Source organism: Biomphalaria glabrata, chromosome 9, assembly GCF_947242115.1.
Source record: "Biomphalaria glabrata chromosome 9, xgBioGlab47.1, whole genome shotgun sequence".
Taxonomy (NCBI): Eukaryota; Metazoa; Mollusca; class Gastropoda; family Planorbidae; genus Biomphalaria; species Biomphalaria glabrata.
In genome coordinates this window covers 12,825,128-12,844,586 of record NC_074719.1, presented here as the reverse complement: position 1 = coordinate 12,844,586, position 19,459 = coordinate 12,825,128, and the positions used below count along the sequence as shown (strand labels likewise).

The 19,459-nt window shown below is 32.1% G+C and overlaps 1 protein-coding gene across 2 annotated transcripts; it reads left to right on the top strand.

Moving 5' to 3' along the window:
* The first annotated feature begins 335 nt into the window (after nucleotides 1–335).
* LOC106075187 (syntaxin-binding protein 1-like) lies at nucleotides 336–18,150 on the top strand. 2 transcript variants are annotated; one of them, XM_056041049.1, is made up of 17 exons: nucleotides 336–488; nucleotides 3,308–3,439; nucleotides 3,943–4,019; nucleotides 4,637–4,715; nucleotides 4,970–5,073; nucleotides 5,717–5,865; nucleotides 6,004–6,088; nucleotides 6,258–6,388; nucleotides 6,529–6,636; nucleotides 7,370–7,577; nucleotides 8,095–8,233; nucleotides 9,748–9,857; nucleotides 11,406–11,462; nucleotides 13,946–14,059; nucleotides 14,211–14,302; nucleotides 14,938–15,092; nucleotides 15,691–18,150. In XM_056041049.1, exons 1-17 carry the CDS (start codon nucleotides 461–463, stop codon nucleotides 15,759–15,761), a joined length of 1,839 nt encoding a protein of 612 aa, XP_055897024.1. In that variant the 5' UTR covers nucleotides 336–460; the 3' UTR covers nucleotides 15,762–18,150. The 2 variants fall into 2 exon arrangements, with proteins under 2 accessions (XP_055897024.1, XP_055897026.1); XM_056041051.1 differs by lacking the exon at nucleotides 11,406–11,462.
* The last annotated feature ends 1,309 nt before the right edge of the window (nucleotides 18,151–19,459 follow it).

Genomic DNA, 19,459 nt, shown 5'->3' with positions numbered 1-19,459 from the left:
TCCATACTTCTCTGTCATTTGCCTTTGATAGAATTTCATTCTGATATTCTTTCTGAAAATAGTGAAACCTGCCTTTTTACCTGCCTGGATGGACCACTTCGGGGGCCGATTTTGAGTTTGTGTTTCTACACAAACTGTCTTTGTAACCTTGTTTTTTCTTTCTTTTTTACATTCTTGAATATCTATGCTATAGTCTACAATACGAAAGAATGGGGGAAAAAAGGAGTTAATAGAATCCTTTAGCCTGACGTCTGGCATGTTAACCCTGTGTTTGAAAATGTATTTTGATATATATATAATAAAGATCTATATAGATCTATAGATATGTAAATATCTTTAAAGTAATTTTTCTGCTTGACTTCTAAACTTTACTCAACTTTATTGCTTTTCGATTTTCCAGTCCAGTTTCCTCAGTTTTTATAAACATATCCCGTCATACTTTTGTTATTAATCATTCAAAATGGCGTTGAAAGAAGCAGTACACGAAAGTAAGTAAACAAATACATTGTTCACCTGTTTATACATCATATCTAACTAGATATAGATTCTAGAATATAGATCTAATATCTAGACGCTCGGTCGTGGTTGCTCGGTTTTCAAGTTCTGTCTTTTTACTGTCACAGTCTCACTAGCTGACTAGTCTCACTCATCACTTCACTATCAAATTAATAATCAATCAATTTTATCAGTGTATCAATGATGAGTCAATGAATGATCGATCAATTCATTCAATCTCATCTGAATGAATTAGGATTCTGATCATAATAAATATGATATTCCTTCATATTCAATGATGTTCATAATCTAAATTGACTAAATCTTCATAATCAAAATCAAACTTTAAATTTACATGTAAATTATTACTAAATAGTAAATTTACTAAATTTCATATGATAGTGACAGTCATACTCATATCATGAAAATATGATAATGACGATAATGATAGTGATCGTAGATGATAGTTTAATCATCATAGTCAATGAAGTCTATTATAATTATCTATATTTCGGTTATATCCTATTTCTATATTAACTATTAGATCTATATACTATAAACATATATAGACATTCTGACATAGATTAGGGAGGTGAAATAAAAATTTATCTTGGAAAAAAAACAATTTTTGTTAGTACATCATTAAAATACTTTAACAGAACTTTTCAATAGTGTATGAATTATGACTGTATAATGTATAACAGTTAGAAAGTTATGATTTTTTGTGGTGTTTTGAGCTAACATATGGCCTATGTAATAAAAACATCAAAAACGCAATCTCTAAATTATCAGACGTTTTTTACTTCCGCACTTCCGTTTTTTTTTTCGCCTAGCTATATAAATCTATAGTCATTTCCGTCTAGTGAACACGTTAAGCCCTGCTGCTCTAATTTTTATGTTTGAATTTTTATAGCTCCGTAAAGGTTAGTCGTGGGAAAAAAACTGTAAACATCTATAAACTCATCATCCATTTGTCTATAAAAACAGATATGTTGTTTTGTTACTCTATGCAGTTAAAATAAAATATGATGTAAAAAAAGGTCAGGTCAATGCGTCCTAAAACTAACATTAACGAACACCATTCCCCGCTTTGTAACTTAGTGAACACTCTCAGTGTGCTAACTAACAGCTATCTTGTTTAGCTGGTACCTAAATTTTCTAAAAAAAATCTCCTTCACCCTGGACCTACCCTCCTTCTGTCCTAGAAGAAAAAAAATGGCATTGTCCTACCAGTGCTCTTTGAACCCATGTAAAACCCTTGTTTTTCAGAGTAAACAAAACTAAATGTGTCTGAACTATAAAGAAATGGAGTCCTGGTATAAACAAAATAATAGATTAGTTTCGTCATACATAAAATCTGAACGAAGTGGTCGTCTCCTTTCCATTAGGACTAAAACAGAAAGATTTTAAAACTCCTTTATCCCACTTTCAGTCAGAGTGTTTTAAGATCATCTGTCGTCATAGAGAAGTACATAGAAGTCTAATTCATATAGCGCTGGTTGTAAGTGTGTATGTATTTCGTGTGTGAATGTTGTTTGTATTTTTTCATCTATATTGTTACGTACAGTAGTTACGCGGAGGTTGTCAATTGTATTGAATTTCCATTTGATTAAATCAATAAAAAATTATCTTATCTCTTATAACACTGATTGAAGTGATTCACAGTGCTCCTGTGGGCCTGTTGACAGTGTTGCTAGTGTTGTTGTTGTTTTTTTTTTCATTTTATTAAGTCATTTAAGTAAAGTAAAATCATAACATAAAGACATTTACAATGTACATCTCAATCTAGATTCTATGTCTATCCTATCTATAATTATTAATTTCAAAATTTATATTGTATAGTATACTACTAGATCTAGATCTAGACTTTGCCGCTAATTGTGTGGTAATGTTGATGATGGGAGTGGGCATTCAGTGATCACTGTGTGTCTACTGGGAAGTGGGCCTGGCCTGAGAGTAGCCATATCCCATGAGTTAGCTAAACAGATCTAGGTCTAGAAATCTTGATCTAGTATTGTAGTACTACTAGCCTAGTAGACTATGTCTATAGTGTAATTAACATTAATAATGTGATTAATGTCTATTGTGAGCAATAGATTGAGCTTTCAACATTCTAATTTCAGGAACATTTTATTTCTCATTTTCAAACTGGCTATTAATTTATTGACATATAATATAATTTAGATCTCTATATCAATTTTAATTCCCAAGAATAGATCTAGACTGTCTAGAGACATTTAAAGCAGCAGACAATTTTTTTAAAGTAAAAAAAAAAACGAAATACAAAAATCAAACAAAATAATAAATTGACTTATTGGTTAATTTTGTAATTGATTAGTTTCCCTTGTTGGTATCAAACAAAATAATTAATAATCAGTAAGTAATTGGATTATTGGTTATTTTTTTAAAAATTCATGTATTGTCTAGAAGGCATTGAATAATTGTGTAAATGTTTGGAACTCACTCCCCATGGATCTCAAACTTCATTACATTCAAGAGGAACATTAAGACTAATTTGTTCAAAAGTTTTTTTTAGATAATATTGTCTCTCATTTTTATCTTTGTTATGTTATCACAGCCTATTGAGCCTACATTTTGTTTATTACTATTAAGTATTAGCTTGATCAGAAATGGGTGTTGGAGAAATAGCATGTTCAAACTTTTTAGTAGACAGACAGAGTTAGTTGATATAAGTTTTGTACAAATAGGTCAAATACAATTACCACTAATAATGAAAAATGTATATATATTTTTTTACTAAGAAGAGATGAAAGCCTTGTCAATAACTTTGTTGTTTTGTATGATTGGACAGAAATCATCAATGAAGTAATAAAACAGCAAAGAAAACCTGGAGAATGGAAAGTTCTAGTAGTGGATAGTCTGAGCAAGAGAATGATCTCTGCCTGCTGCAAGATGCATGAAATAATGTCTGAAGGAATCACATGTAAGCTTTACCTGTTTGTTTTTTTTGTTTGTTTTTTGGTATGTGCTTATGTTTTGTGTGTTAGTCTTGTGACCTGCCAAAGGTTGCCAAAGAATGTTTTTTGGTCTTCGTCAACTCTACTGTATTTTTGTTCACCTTCCTAGTTTCATTTTTTTCTACATAGTATCCAGATATCTTTGACCCAAATACCTCAACTTACTTACTTAGACTTAGATCCTCCAGCGCCATTTGGCACATTGGGTCATTTATTCAGATATCATTCTTATTTAGAAAATGGTTAACTATCCCATATTGTATTACCTTTACTTGACACATAAAAAAAATACTTTGATACTAAAATCTTATATATATATATATATATATATATATATATATATATATTACACTAGTCCTTTATGTCAGACTATCACACTTAAAAAACTTTGTTTTATTTGTACTTTTACCTCCATTATGACATTGTCTCAAGACTTAAGTCTAAAGAAAATCTTTTTATCTATTTTCAGTGGTCGAAGATATTAACAAAAGAAGGGAACCTTTGCCTCTGCTAGAAGCAATTTATCTCATTACACCTATTGATAAGGTATATTCCAAGATTTGTACTTGTAGTGTACAGTAGTAAAACTAAAGTACTTCATTATTTTTATTGTGACCTTTGATTCCATTGTTCAAGAAACTAGAACAATCGAAATTTGTTATGCCACTATTTTACCATAATAGTATCGAATGAGCTTTTATTTTGTTAAGATTCTTTTTCTTTAGAAGTGGAATGGAACCATGCACAGTCAGAGTTATCACTTCATGTTATATTGAGTGACAACTATATAACAATAAAACAAATCTTCCTATCAAATGGACATTTCTTTGTTTTATAAATGTTACTAGGGATTACGGGCATGACATGGCCTAAAGTGTGCCGATGTGCCAAAAAAAAAAAAAAAAAAAGCTCAAACAATATAATGTTACCTTTACTTTTGTACTATATTAGGTTTACTGCTGTAATAAATCAGTTTATCTGGTATAAGAATATTGATAAAGCTAACATTTTATTGCTTAGCACATCATATATCGATTCAGCACTAAAAGAGCTGACCTTTGAACTTCATATGGATCTTAAAAATTTATTCTTACATAAGACAAGTCATTATTTTTATTAACATTTTTTTTTAACACATGACATATTGTTTTCTTTATCACCAGTCTATAAAAGGGATGATAGCTGATTTTCAAAATCCTAACAATACACAGTATAAAGCTGCTCATGTTTATTTCACAGAAGGTTAGTTGGTTCATTATTTCTGGTTAGTGCCACTCTATGTCACATTTGATCAACAATAATACTATGGTCTTTTTTTTTTTTTTTCTTTTATCCTAACTGGTTAGGTTTAATAAGAAAAAAAAAAGTTTAAAGTTTCTTATAATCTATGAAAATGTCTACAATCATTCTTGTGTAGGATTAATTTTAAAAGTAAAATTTGAATAAAATGTTTCATTTCTATTTTTGAGAACACCTTTTTTTTTCTAAATGTGCAGCCTGTCCCGATGAATCTTTCAATGAATTATGCAAGTCAACTAGTGCCAAGTTTATTAAGACTTTGAAAGAAATCAACATAGCATTTTTGCCCTATGAATCTCAGGTGAGTGGATTGTTATGAATGTTAATATTCATCAAAATATTACATCCCCATCTTAATAATGAAAATAACTAGGTTAACACTTTGAATCAGTTTTTGAATTAAGAAAAGAAGCTTGTTACGAGTAATCATAACATAAATGATTATTAGACATATTAAAAAAAGAATTTTATATTAGCACAGCTACCAGCTCTTGAATAACTATTTTATCTATAGTATGAAAGATTCCTTTACACAACTTTTAAGTTCTTCAAGACAATATGCACCTATTACAATGGTTAGCTGCTCTCAATAAAGGCTAGAACAGAGAGATATAAAAAATATATGTCAGTCAGGGTGTTTCAAGGTTCTTTCTCATCACAGAGAAGGACATTGGAGCCCAACTCATCAAGTGTTAATTGTGTGTATGTTGTTTGTGATTGCATCTATATTGTTATTATTGTAGAACCATAGTGATGTTGAATTAAATTAATTGTTCTCAAACAATTTCCATTTATTAGGATCAATAAAATTATCTCATTTATATATATATATTTAGCATTTTATAGAAATGTCATTTGAACTCCATTTTAGAACTTATGATAAAATAAATATTTGTGTTTGTTTTAGAGATACTTTCACAGTATTTGCTACAATTTTGTCTTAGGTTTACTCCTTAGACTCTCCAGAAACATTTCAGTTCTATTACAACCCAAACAAATCTTCTGGTCGCACCATCAACCTGGAAAGATGTGCTGAACAGATTGCCACTTTGTGTGCAACCCTTGGGGAATACCCAGCAGTCAGATACAGATCGTAAGTCAAGTATCCTGCAGTGTGATGTGAAGATAATGTTTATTCTTATCAATTATAAAGTCTACATAATGCTTATAAGTTGTAATGCCCATGATTGTTTCTTTGCTGTGGTTAAGAGAGAAATTCTTTTGTTTCCAGAGACTTTGATCGCAATGCAGAGTTTGCTCAGTTAGTGCAGCAGAAACTTGATGCTTACAGAGCGGATGATCACACAATGGGAGAGGTAGACACTTTTGAAGTCTGCTTTTTATTAACTCATTCATACAAAACTTTTTTTTTTTTTTTGACATTTGTATGAAAATAAAATTCAATTGCAATCATATGGAGTTTTTGGCTAAGCATTCGCTGCCTTAACTTCTGCTAAATTGAAAACTTTTAATTTTACATTTCAGGGACCCCAAAAAGATCGCTCGATGTTACTGATTTTAGACAGAGGCTTTGATCCCATCTCCCCCTTGCTTCATGAACTGACATTCCAGGCTATGGCTTACGACCTCCTCCCTATAGAGAATGATGTTTACAAGTAAATCAATTTTTTTGCTTGGTTGGTTAATGCATGCTTTGAAAGCTTTTAATTGCTTGTCAAATTTTAATCTAGTTTTATAGAAGCATATATTGTTTGTAATTTTAAAAAATGCATTTATAAGAAATATTGTCTTTCAGGTATGAAAATACAAGTGGCAATGAAGTAACAGAAAAAGAATGCCTGCTGGATGAGAATGATGAACTCTGGGTTGAGTTGCGACATCAGCACATGGCTATTGTATCACAGTAAGGAGGGATTGTTACTTTTTTTCATATCTGTATATTAAGATTTTCTTATTTTGTTGTTCTTGCATATGTTCAAATTAATGTATTGTTACGACTTGGGAGTACACTAAAGATAGTTAACTCACTGATTGTCAGGTTGCTGATATCCCTTCTGATTGCAGAAGCACAATTCAGCTATTAACAGTCAATACTCCAAGTAAAAAGAATTAATTTCACAGTTCTTCTAATAAAATGTTCCTATCCCTATTCACAAAAAAAAAAACGATTCAAAAAAACAATCCTCTGTTGAAAAATCAGCATTCATAACTCTAGTTAGTTAACACATCAACACACTCGTTCCGGTCAGTTTCGCCTCTAAGCATAAACAAAATTCAAAAAGTTCTCACGTGGAAAAAATGGTCAGTCGGGGAGAAACAAGTTTACAACAGTATATATGTTTGTTGATAGAAAAAGAAAGAGTACATGTAACACATATTTGACTCATAATTAATGCTCTGTGCTTTTAATCTGAAGTACATAAAATTTCTAGAGTGGTTCTTAATTCAGTGAGATCTGAGATATCCTAAAATTACAGTTTAAAACTCCAGGCTTCACCAACATTAGAACTTAAAGCTATCAGCCTAGCACTTAACCTTTGGGTCCTCATGGAGGATGTATTAATGGCTTGGTTTTATGCTAACCACACAACGAAACTGAGACTTTTTGAATTTCAAACTGCACTACTACATTGCAGGCAGGTGACAAAGAAACTCAAACAATTTGCGGAATCTAAGCGTATGAACACATCAGACAAAACAAACATCAGAGACTTGAGCCAGATGTTAAAGAAAGCCCCACAGTACCAGAAAGAACTCAGCAAGTATTCAGCACATTTTCATTTGGCAGAGGACTGCATGAGACAGTACCAGAAACATGTGGATAAGTTATGCAAAGTTGAGCAGGTCAGGATAAGACAGCTTCACCATATATTGCTTTAGAAATGCTAATTTGTTTTTTTTCATCACAGTTTTTATATATTTCAAATTTTTTTTTCCAGAAAGATGAGGTACTCAAAATTATTGCATAATATAGTTCATTTAATAAGTCAAATGTTTATTAAGTAATTGGCTCTTAATAAAGTAAATGCTTAAATAATAAAAAAATGGTGCTGTTAAATTACACGCATCAGCCTAATTCACCGTAAGTGACAAAATGTGAAATGAATAAAGGAATCTCATTAATTTTTTTTTCTTCTTGTATGGGTAACAATCTAAATCAAATTTGTAATTTATCAAGGCAATCATCAATATTTATTGTAAGTTACATTAAAGTCAATAAGGACACAGTATGCTAGAATCACTATTACAACGCTTGTTATCTTAAAGCAACAGAAATGGCATATGGCATATTTAAACCTTTTAAAACACCAATACAATTTTTTTTAAAATATTTATTTCATGAGCCTTTTGGTTGTTTTAGGATCTGGCAATGGGAACTGATGCTGATGGAGAAAAGATACGAGATCATATGAGAAACATTGTTCCTATACTATTAGATCAAAACATCACTGCCTATGACAAGATTCGTATCATCTTATTGTATATCATCCATAAAGCGGGTAAGTGAATAACTTTGACATTGAATCTTAGTTTAAATTTATTTGAAAATATTTTGTTGTGGGGTTCTTGTTTGAGAGTTGATGTATTTGTATTAATAGTCTCTCCATAGCACAGCAGCACACACAAGGGACACAAAGTTTATGGAACTTGAATCCCTTAGAAACCTAATCCATAGAATAATGTATATCTCAATGTGGAAATGAATTAGAAATCAATACAGCATAAGCTATCTTTGGAAGTTAGGAAATAATAAAATTGACAAAACAATAATGAATCTTTTGTATGCAGCTACCATCAGTAGTTTTATTACCCTTGGTGTTATTATGGTTACACTTAAATGTCACAAAGACATTGACTAATTAAGAAAGAACCTTAAATACCTCAAGAACAGCTATTATCTCTTGAAACATTTATATTATGGAAAATGCCTTTCCAAAACATAAAATCCTTAAAGACAATTTGCATTCATTACACTACATGAGATCTGGAAGAAGTGATCAGCTCCTCTCCATTAAGGCTAGAATAGACAGGTTTAAAAACTCCTCTATTCCTCTATCAGTTGGGGTGTTTCAAGGGCATTTGTCTTAGCTGAAAAGTACACTCATTATGCTGTGGTCTTTTTTTTTTAAGCTCTTTGTGTTGCATCTGCATTGTCATTGTTACTGTAGTAATGCTGAGGTGGACAACTGTAGTTCAACTGAATTTCCATTTGACAACAATAGAGCTTGACTGACTGAAAGAACTCACCCCCATGTGCGACTTTAGTAGAGTCACATTAATTTAATTTTTTTATCTTTATTCTTTCATGCTGGTACATCAGACTTATCTACATAATAACTCGGAGGATATTCCAGCTACCGTCGCCTCAGCGTGGCGCCTCCGTGGAAACGTCCGCCGGGGGATGCGGATAGGCAAAGAATGGTAGCGCACATAGCTCTCAGTGAGCTACCACTCGTATGGTCGAGAGACTGTACACTGCACGTGGTAGGGATGTAACAAAGGCTCGCTAACCCGTCCAACCCCCCACTGATTCGTTCCCCAACGGGGGCCATACGCGCTGTGATGGACCCTCGCACGGGTTCGGTGGGACAGTATAGGCATACGAAAGGCCCCCACGCGGCTCGGCCTCCGGCCTCGCACGAGAGGGGGATACTCGTGTGGGGCTCAAGGGGGTCGTGTCCTGCGACATACCGGACGAGAGTACATGATCGTTTCGCATAAGGCGGGATTTCGGACAGAGGGATTGGTGAAGAGCCGATGCCTCATCCTGGCCATGGATAAAAGCCTTTCCCTGGTCAAGAGGTCCATAAAAGGGAACCGGAAGTTCTCGGACCTTCAGGACATCTGAAACAGGAAACAGGAAACATAATAACTGATCAAAGTTTTAACTTGAATTTTTTTAGTAATCTAAAACACATTTTTTTCCCTTGTGATGTACATGTGAAAGTATCTCCTCTTGACCAAATATGCAGACATGCATGACATTAACATAAATTCAAACATATTTTTACAGGTATCTCTGAAGAAAATTTAGCTAAATTAGTTCAACATGCCCAGATTCCAATGGAGGAAAAGTGTATTATAACTAATACACAGAACCTGGCTGTCCCAATCATACAAGATGTGAGTAGTGTCGAGTATACAGCTTTTGTAGCAGCATAGAATGTAAAATATGATAGAATTTTGTTTGTTTCTTTCTTTCAACAGCTTTAAACTACATAGTAAATGATCACTATACATGATATGTTTAAAAGACATAAGTTTCAACCAAAACATCTTTATTTCAGTTGTGTGTTATCTTTTCTAAAACATGTATAATATTTAAGATAAATTCTTTAAAATAAAGTACTGCTAAATAAAAAAAAAAATCTTAAAGCTAGTTAACTTGTGTTTTGTCAGGCTATGCATGCTAGCATGGCATCTTGAGGGCTAGTTAAGTTGTTGTGGGTTGTTTTGTTTTTGTCACAATATAATATAGTTTATATGAAGGAATCAACAAGACCAGTCCTGAAGTAAATAGTGATACATTATTTTGTTTAGCAGGATTGTTGTATTTGATTGCAAAGTCCAAGATTTGTACTACTTGTAATGTAAAGATAGTTTTATGGACATTGTTCTTAATTTCAAGCAAATTTGTTTTCCAGCCAATAATAGTGTTTTTGTTGTTTGTTTTTTTTACTTTAATTAATATTTCTTACACTCTCTCTCAATTCTGTATTCTCTTTGCCTTAAAGATAATAAATGATGAGTATCTAACTGTAGTGTTGACAGTAGAATCACTGGCAGGGTCCACTTCATGGTACACTTGGGATTATTTTATTAACTCTTTAAACACATTCTAGGAATTTTGTTTCCTTAATATATTAACATCTGAATAGAGTTTCTTTTAGTTACTTGAAGTTTCAAATATGCTTTTATTTCAACCGCATGACTGGCGTATGCATTGTTGAGTCAAATATCTGCTAGAAAGCGTGTCAGTTGTTTTCAGTTTCAGTCGTTACTCTTCAGTACACAGCATCATTAACTGGCTAATACGTTTTGTTTTGATGATGTTCATTTTATTTTATTCCAGCTTTGTTTCTAATCTCCTTCTGTGTGTAGATTTTGTTATGCATAGGTGCATCATCGTCTCATGTTTTCTTTTTCTTATTTTGAAATCAACTCCTCATGTGCCTTGTTCACTCTGTGTGTGTGTGTAAATTACATTCATTCATAAATTTAAATTGTGATCAAATGTTTAGTTTTAGCTTTTGTATTTTATTTTTATTTTTTACATCTTATTAGTTAAGAAACTTACTAACTAGAACAGTTGAAGTATTATACAAATTAGTTCAAGGCTCAATTTTCTATATCAAATAAAATAATAGATCAATGTTACATTAAGGTTAAATTGAAAATAGTAGTTTAGTTTTTAAAAAGAAAGTCTCCCAAATTATTTTTTTATGAAGTTAAATTGAGTTGATTTTAATAAGTCAGACTATATTTTTGATAGTCATTTAATCTCAATGGCTTTTCAGACATTTAGTTGGCTAGAATACATTTTATCCATAGACTATACTTAGATAGATTTTTCCACTAGACAAGCACACAGTAATGCTACACTTACCTATATATATCTTGAAGCTCCGCTACTTTTCTTTCCTCTCTCACGCTTCTGATTGCTGCCCTTAGCCCACAACGGGTAAGAAGGGTATTCTGAATGAGAGTTATGGAACCTTTCAAGGACAGGTAATTCTATAAGGATCCTGCTTGGTAACCTCCCTTACATTCATAATTGCAGTTTATTTATACATTTTAAAAAACTTTTTTTGAGTAATATAAACAGGGCTCATTCTAAAAATTTCAATAAGTTTTTTTTTTCCTCTTACCTAGTCATAGATTTTTTTTTTAAATTTAGGACTAAATGTTAGATGTATAACAAGTTCTTAATTCAGAGACTGCATGTACCTTTTTTTAGCTAGTTATTTATCATTAAATAATTAGGACTATTTCCAACAAAATCTACAGCAATTTGCAACAATTTTTAAATCATATTCATTTAATACCTTATTACATTATGTACCTATTACACTAAAAGTCAGTGTCTATATATTCTGTGAATGGAATGAGCCCTCCTTGTAACTGTGTAATAAAACTTAAAAAACAATTCTGTTTGATTATCAATTTGCTGCCAACGTTCAACACATTACTCATAAGATAGTTTGATTTGAGTTTAGTATTTTAGTCTTTTTGAGAATATGCATGTGGTGAACTGGATTTTAGCTTTTGATTTTATTTTTTTATTATTGAAGATTAACAGAATTGAAAAAAAAAAAAAAAAAAAAAACGAGGATAATTTTATGAGATAATAGTTACATCAAAATGCTCCTTTATCATTGCAGTATAAAATAATGTTTTTTACAAGAAACTTTAAACCTTGTTTAAAGCAGCTTAGTTACCATGTCTGAATGACTGATTGCCATTCCATCCTATATCCATACACTGGTGTGGTTGTAACACTTGATACATGTTTCTCTCAAAATGCTTAGCTTTAACACATTGTTTTAGTTTCCCAGCTGTTTTTTTCCCTTCCACATCTGCTTGACTAGTGGGCTTTGTTTAGCTCCCTTTTCTTTTGTATAATCCTCTTATGGTTGTTTTAATAGTTGTCACTACATGAGCCATATAATAACATTATTGTAGGAGTCAAGTATGTTTTTAAATGTACTTTTTCATATTACTGTGGCTTCTCACATTTTTGAGTCATTTTCTTTTCCTTAACAGAACTGTTTATTATTTTGAAATGACAATTAGTCTTATCATATGGTTACATTTTACAGGAATGCTTAACTGAAGCTTAAGCACTAGGTCGGCTCCAATTATTTGATTTACAGGTATTAGTTTCCTATGAGATACAGGAGTCTACAAGGCTAGTAGTGCTTACTTATTTTTGTGTCCAGTGATGGTTTCATTTGGTCAGTGTAGAGATTCACTTTTTTCCCCCACTTTTCCAACATAAGTCAGCTCCCAACTGGACACTTGCAGACACATGCATTTGTAAAAATGTGTGGCTGAGTAAAATAAATCACCTGGCTTTCTAACTAAAGAGCTTTAGTGAAATACCCGATACATAGTAAGACTTTTTTTAGATTTGACTTAAGCTGAGTTGTACTTGCTGAGCCTCTAAAGACAGTACTGAAACCCCCTCCATAATATCCAACTCCATCACATGTTCACAAAAGAAATACTAAGCAGGCTATGGCAGCATAAGCTCTAATAATGAATGCAGAATTAAAATACTCCAGCTTTGACAGACTTGAAATGAAAACCTTTTTTTTTTGTCAGGGCTTTATTATTCTGCTACCATCACCTTATATTATAATGATTGTGGACTACTAATGATACCTTGTAATAGGTCTAATAAGCATTGATTGTAGCAACATTTTATTACCAAATTATTATTATGCAACTCATTATTATGATAACAACAATAATGTTATGATAAGATAACAAACTCTGCTTTTTTCTTAAATTATTGTGCAAAACTATATTTAAACCTTTTCAAACACCAGTACTGCTTCTTTATTTATTTATTATTTGTTTGGAAACTGGGATACATGATTAGTCTGAACTACCATTTTATTTATGTATGTATATTTTTTAAAATCATCTTTTTAGATTTGTTTTTTAATGTATCTATTTAGTAATGTTGAAAATGTCTGTTTAAAAGAAATAAATATCAACAAATGTTAATAGTGTACAATGAAGGCAATAGTGATAAACTTGCACAGGTTTTGTTAGCATCAAAGCTGTAATGGGAGATCAAAGTATGAGTCTATTGTATGAAACAAAGCTGTTAATAGTGTGTGCTGATCAGTTTGTTGTAATCATGTTGCTCATACTACAGGAGATTTACAGTAATACCAGTTCAATTTTGTAGAAAGCTTCTATTTATAAATATATACAGGATGTGTTTCATGTTTGCTCCCATTATTCAATCTAAATTCTTACACTTTTCATTGACACACTTAATTTTTTTGTTTTGAATTCACATTTGAATATAACTAAAAAGATTTAGCACTCATGTATTTGTTATTGTCATGTATATTTGTTATAGTCATGCTTGAGTTTAACCAATGTATGTAAATACATCGATAGACTGCAAGTGTGTGTGTAACACTGTATCTGTGACTAATATGTAATGTTTTCTTGACATGGCTTTGTTTTAATAGGGGGGCAGGCGAAAAACACTGCAGCCATACCAACCGTTTAATCGCAAGGTGAGAGCTTCTGAACACACCTACCAGATGTCCAGATGGGTCCCATACATCAAAGATATTTTAGAGGTATTAGTGAAATTTAAAAGAAAACATATTGAGTAAAAAAATGAGGGTAATATAATCATATAGAAACATTTTTCTTTATTATTAATTGAAAAAAAAACATTTGTTGGTATTGGTTATGTATGTATGTTTTGAACAATGGTTCTATCACCAGGATGCTATTGAAGATAAACTAGAAGCCAAACATTTTCCATTCCTTTCCGGAGGGGCAAACTCTAGACCCCACATCCCAGGACCTCAGAGAAGGTTTGTTGTTTTTCACTTTAAAATGTAATATTTCATCTATAAAATTATTTTTTTTCAAGAATAAAGAATAAAGGGGTATGTACTAGATTTAAGCACTTATATGGTAGCTCTGTCCTAATTTTTATACCAGCATTTTGGTGAATCTGTTTCTTAGATAATTCCTTAAGTAACAGTCAACACATTTATATTGGCTTGCTCTCAATTAGTGCTTGGGAGGATTTTTTTTTTCTGGAGACCTGTTAGAAACAAGTTTTTGGTAGGAATTAACCCCTTGCACATTAAGATTAGCATGTTTTATAAATCTTGAAAAAAAAAATTACTGCAATTAAAATTCTGAAACAATTCAAGAGAAACAATCCCTTCTAGGATTTTAACGGCACATATTTCCATTATATGGTACTTTTTATGATACCTATTTTTTTCTAATAGGCTTCATTTTAACATACTTTAGCTGCTCTGATCATGTGGTATGCATTCTAGACTTTTGTTTCAATTGTCTTGGGTTCAAACCCTGCCCACCACCATTCCCCACCTTTCTGCGGATGTAATAACCGTCAGTTGAAGAAAACAAAGTGAAGAGAACTTTTCATTTGACTTTTGCTAAGAATAGTGTGAAAGTGAGACTCTGTTTTCAGTGCAAGATATGGTCAGTGGCACCAGGAGAAGGGAAAACAAAGTTACAAGTCAGGTCCAAGGCTGATTGTTTTCATCATTGGTGGTGTGACCTACTCTGAGATGAGATGTGCTTACAGTGTGACACAGTCTGCCAAGAACTGGGAGGTCCTCATAGGTAATAGGTTTTCTCTCTCGAGACTGTTTGGATACAAAAATTGTCTGTCATAATATTTTGCAGATTTTTTTTACATTTATTGACACTTTTTCTCTAATTAAAGCTTTTTAATTGAGATAGAATGCTTCGATTTTTTTAGTATAGCAATGTTTAGGAAGCCCCCTTTGACATTTTAGACTACCGGTACTGTTACATTATTTTATATATATAGCCAAAGCCCTAGCTGACTTACTCATTTATCCACTTATCACTGATTTCCCCACTTGTGGCCAAAAATATGTAATTTTAACATGTTTTTACCATTTATCTGGAACAATACTGACTTTAAAAAATAATTCATGTGCGGTAGCATTATAATGCTGGTTGTTCCATTGAAGAATGGAAAAAAGATTTTTTTTTTCCCAAAAATAAACAACATATATCCAATCAGCTATTTCAACTTACTGAAGCATGAGTATCAGGGATACCCAAGTATATAAGATTGCTATAGATACTATGAAAAATCATTTTAAAAAATTGTCTTTGGGGACAAACAGGAAATTTTGCTTACTAGTAATAAAATTTCATTGTGTTAATTTTGTTTTTCAAATTTTAACAGGTGCTACTCACATCTTAACACCTGAAGGCTTCCTAAGTGACCTACGCAGTTTAAGTACAAGTCAGGCTTAGAACTGGAGTCAAGGATTATGTATTTCATCTCTCACAGTTTAGACACAATGATTGTTTCATCTCTCTCACTCTAGATTCAATGATTGTCTAATGTATCTCTGAACTCTGTATATTTTCTCCTTCACTCTGGACAAATTCATTTCAAATCTCTTTCTTTTAGCCCATTCAAAATAGGGGTCATCAGAAGAAAAAAATGTGTGTTTTTAGAGTGTAATGTTATTATGTATACAATGTCATGTTTTATCTCAGATAATGTGATTAATACATCCCCTGTCATGTTCCACTTTCTGTCAGCAATGACACACATAGTAAGCTCAGTTTAGTTAATGAATATGTTCTTCAGGGTAGACTGACTATACTATGCTTTACTCTTAGAGAACATAGGAGACTAACCATGAATTTCATCTCAATGTTCATGGCTGAGCTCTTTGTAAGTTTCTCAAATCGCATTGCTTCTTTTTATCTTCACTACATGTTCATTTATTGCTATGTTCAAGTCTGTGTTAGAATCACTAGAATCCATTTTTTTTTTTGGGGTATATTTTCCTATTCTTAATTGATTATTCATTATAATAATTCTTGCACCTACTGCTTTGGAACAATTGCACCTTTTTCTTAATTTGTAATGATATAATACTCAAACCAAGAACAATTTTTTTTTCTAAATGTTTTTTATCATTCAAAAAAAAAGAAATGTATTTGGGACCACTATTTATTCAATATCCTGTGAATTTAAGTTACAGTCAAAAGAGCCAGAATGTAATACAGTACATGTGAAATGTAGTCATTCATTTCTATTATGTCTTTTTTTTTCTACGCTAATTATTTATGATAAACATAATGTCAAAATTTGATGTGCAATAAATACTTGACTACTAAGTCAGTTTATATTTTCCATTTGTTTCACCTAGTTGGTTGTTATGTTAACAATTGCAAAATAATGTGATATCTTTGTTTGTGGATTCCTTAGTTGAGCTATATAACTGTATATAGATGTGTAGATGTTGATGTGATAGACATTTCACAGGAAGTAAAAACATTTTATTAGTAACTTGTGTTTCATATATGGAATGAAAAGATAGAATTGTGCAACTGTCATGTAACCTATTGTTGTCACCTACTTAAAGAAATGTTGAAGTTTTGAGACTTTGTATGAACCATGCTAGTAAAGCTAAAACAAAAATCTAAACCATACTACTTAATTTTAAAGAAATAAGACTAAATAGAACAATTGAATTGTATTTTAATTTAATTATCTCATTCTTTTTTGTTGCTGTTTTGTTTTGTTTTTTACCCCGGTAAAATAATATTTCACTTGAACTAGAAATGAATATAATGCAGTCTATGTTTTCTTGTCCAATTTTATAATAAATGATCTTATGCAATTTAACCATTTAATTTCTTTGTATATATTTTCACAAACCATTACAAGTATAAGGAATTTTCAAAATATTTTTTTTCTTTTACTTTCCTTGTAAAGTATCTAGGTATTTTAATCAATGTAAGCCAAACCCTGTTTATGTTCAGAATGAGTTTGAAAAGTAGATGAAGTATGTGACAGAACAGATTGCATGCTATTCTGCTTCATTGCCATCAAAAGTGGCAGCTGAAAACCTGGGCAGGGAATTCATAGGATTTGTAATAATGTAGAGCCAGAATGTCAACAAAATAAAAGAGTGAAGACACTTCTACTTTCCATGGCCTGTAATAGTTAATTTCATTTTTATTTTATATTAGTTTTTAAGCATTTTGCAAATCATTAAATATTGCATGGTTGTAGCTGCTATCTTCAGGCTTCAAGATAAGCCTTATAAAGATTACATCAAACATTGACATGATTCTTGTCTGTGGTCTGTTCTGCAAGTAACATATACAAAGACATAATGTCCATAAACATCTTTTTATTTGTATAAACTGACTTATAGTGTTCCATTATATACCTGCTCACCTGACTTTTAATCTCCTTTAATGGAAATAATTATAACCATGATCCCCAGCACACTTTTAACCCTTTAACTACTTTCCTTTCACAATTTATAATCTTTGTGCCAATGTCAAAGAATTGACGAACTCCTTGACGCTATAGCATTCTGAGATAAATGAAGCATTTGAAACAAATTAATTATTTTGTTCATCATTCCAAATTAAAAGTAAAAGATTTCTTTCAACCAACATTGTTGTCTCTGGGTGTCTTGGTAAATCTGAAGATTTGTATGTGTTAGAATAGCCAATGTGAACTAGTTCTCCTGTCTTGCTGAGATGTATGTAGCCCGCAGTGTTGATATCAATCTTGTGTTTCCAATCTCTTCACCTATCTATCTCCACAATACAATTCTGATTTGGGCTTTATTCTTTTTAAGTTGACAATAAACTTGGATTCAGCAGTAAACTTTGTGTTATCTTGATTTTTTGTTTTGTTATTTATTATTCTATTGTGTGTAGGTCTAGATGAAATATTGTCTGTCAGTTAGTGTGTTTTCTGTTGTTGTTGTTGTTTTTTTTTGTGTTGCAGCCCAGGAAATATTACGAAAGAAATATTTATTTTAAAAGTATTCCATTTCTTTTGTTCTTCTTCAACAAAGATGAGATAGTGTGTCAATGTGTTATGCGCCAGGAGGTCTAGTAATCTGAACGCTCCAGCATGACAGTGAGAACGATGAAGAAGAAACAAATTTCAATCTCACTAATCAATGTAGGTCTAGAGTCTAGTCAATTCAGCTGCTAAATGTTGTTGTTGTTTTTTTAAATAAAATAATGTTAATGGATTAGTTAGTATATGGTTTGGTTAAGTGCAGCAGCATTTTTTTTTTCGGTGGTAAACCTTTCGTACAAGGTTCTTTTTTAAGCTAATGGAATTACAGTAGATGTCCCTCCCTTGTCAGTGAAAGTAGATGTACCTCCCTTTTCAGCTAGTGGGTCTGGAGATCTTTCAAGTATTCTAAAATTCAGCGCAATATCCTGCTATTCTTCTAGCAAAAAAAAAAAAATTAAGTGCAGGGCTAATATCAAATCTTGTATTCACTTCATGAGTGGAGCCCAGGGACTGGTAGAAAAACATAATAATAACAATCTTTGAGGGAAGGGGGTGAATATTTTTTTATTTTGGGGAGGGCATAACACCCCCATCCCAGCTACGCCTATAAAATGTGTTGACTGCATTAGTTTTTCCTCAGGCTGTTACTTAAATCAGGGCCGGCCTTAGGCATAGGCAACTAGGCAGCCGCCTATGTGGCCTCCGATTGGTGGGAGCCTCGCATAGGATTAAAAAGAATTAGATGAAAAAAAACAACAACGAAACTTGGATCGAATTTCAAATAGAGCAAAGCTCCATGATTGTTAGACTAGCTCCATGATTGCTCTATGTCTGTTAGACTAGCTCCGTGATTGCTCTATGTCTGTTAGACTAGCTCCATGATTGCTCTATGTCTGTTAGACTAGCTCCATGATTGCTCTATGTCTGTTAGACTAGCTCCATGATTGCTCTATGTCTGTTAGACTAGCTCCATGATTGCTCTATGTCTGTTAGACTAGCTCCATGATTGCTCTGTCTGTTAGACTAGCTCCATGATTGCTCTATGTCTGTTAGACTAGCTCCATGATTGCTCTATGTCTGTTAGACTAGCTCCATGATTGCTTTATGTCTGTTAGACTAGCTCCATGATTGCTCTATGTCTGTTAGACTAGCTCGAAGTTTTAAC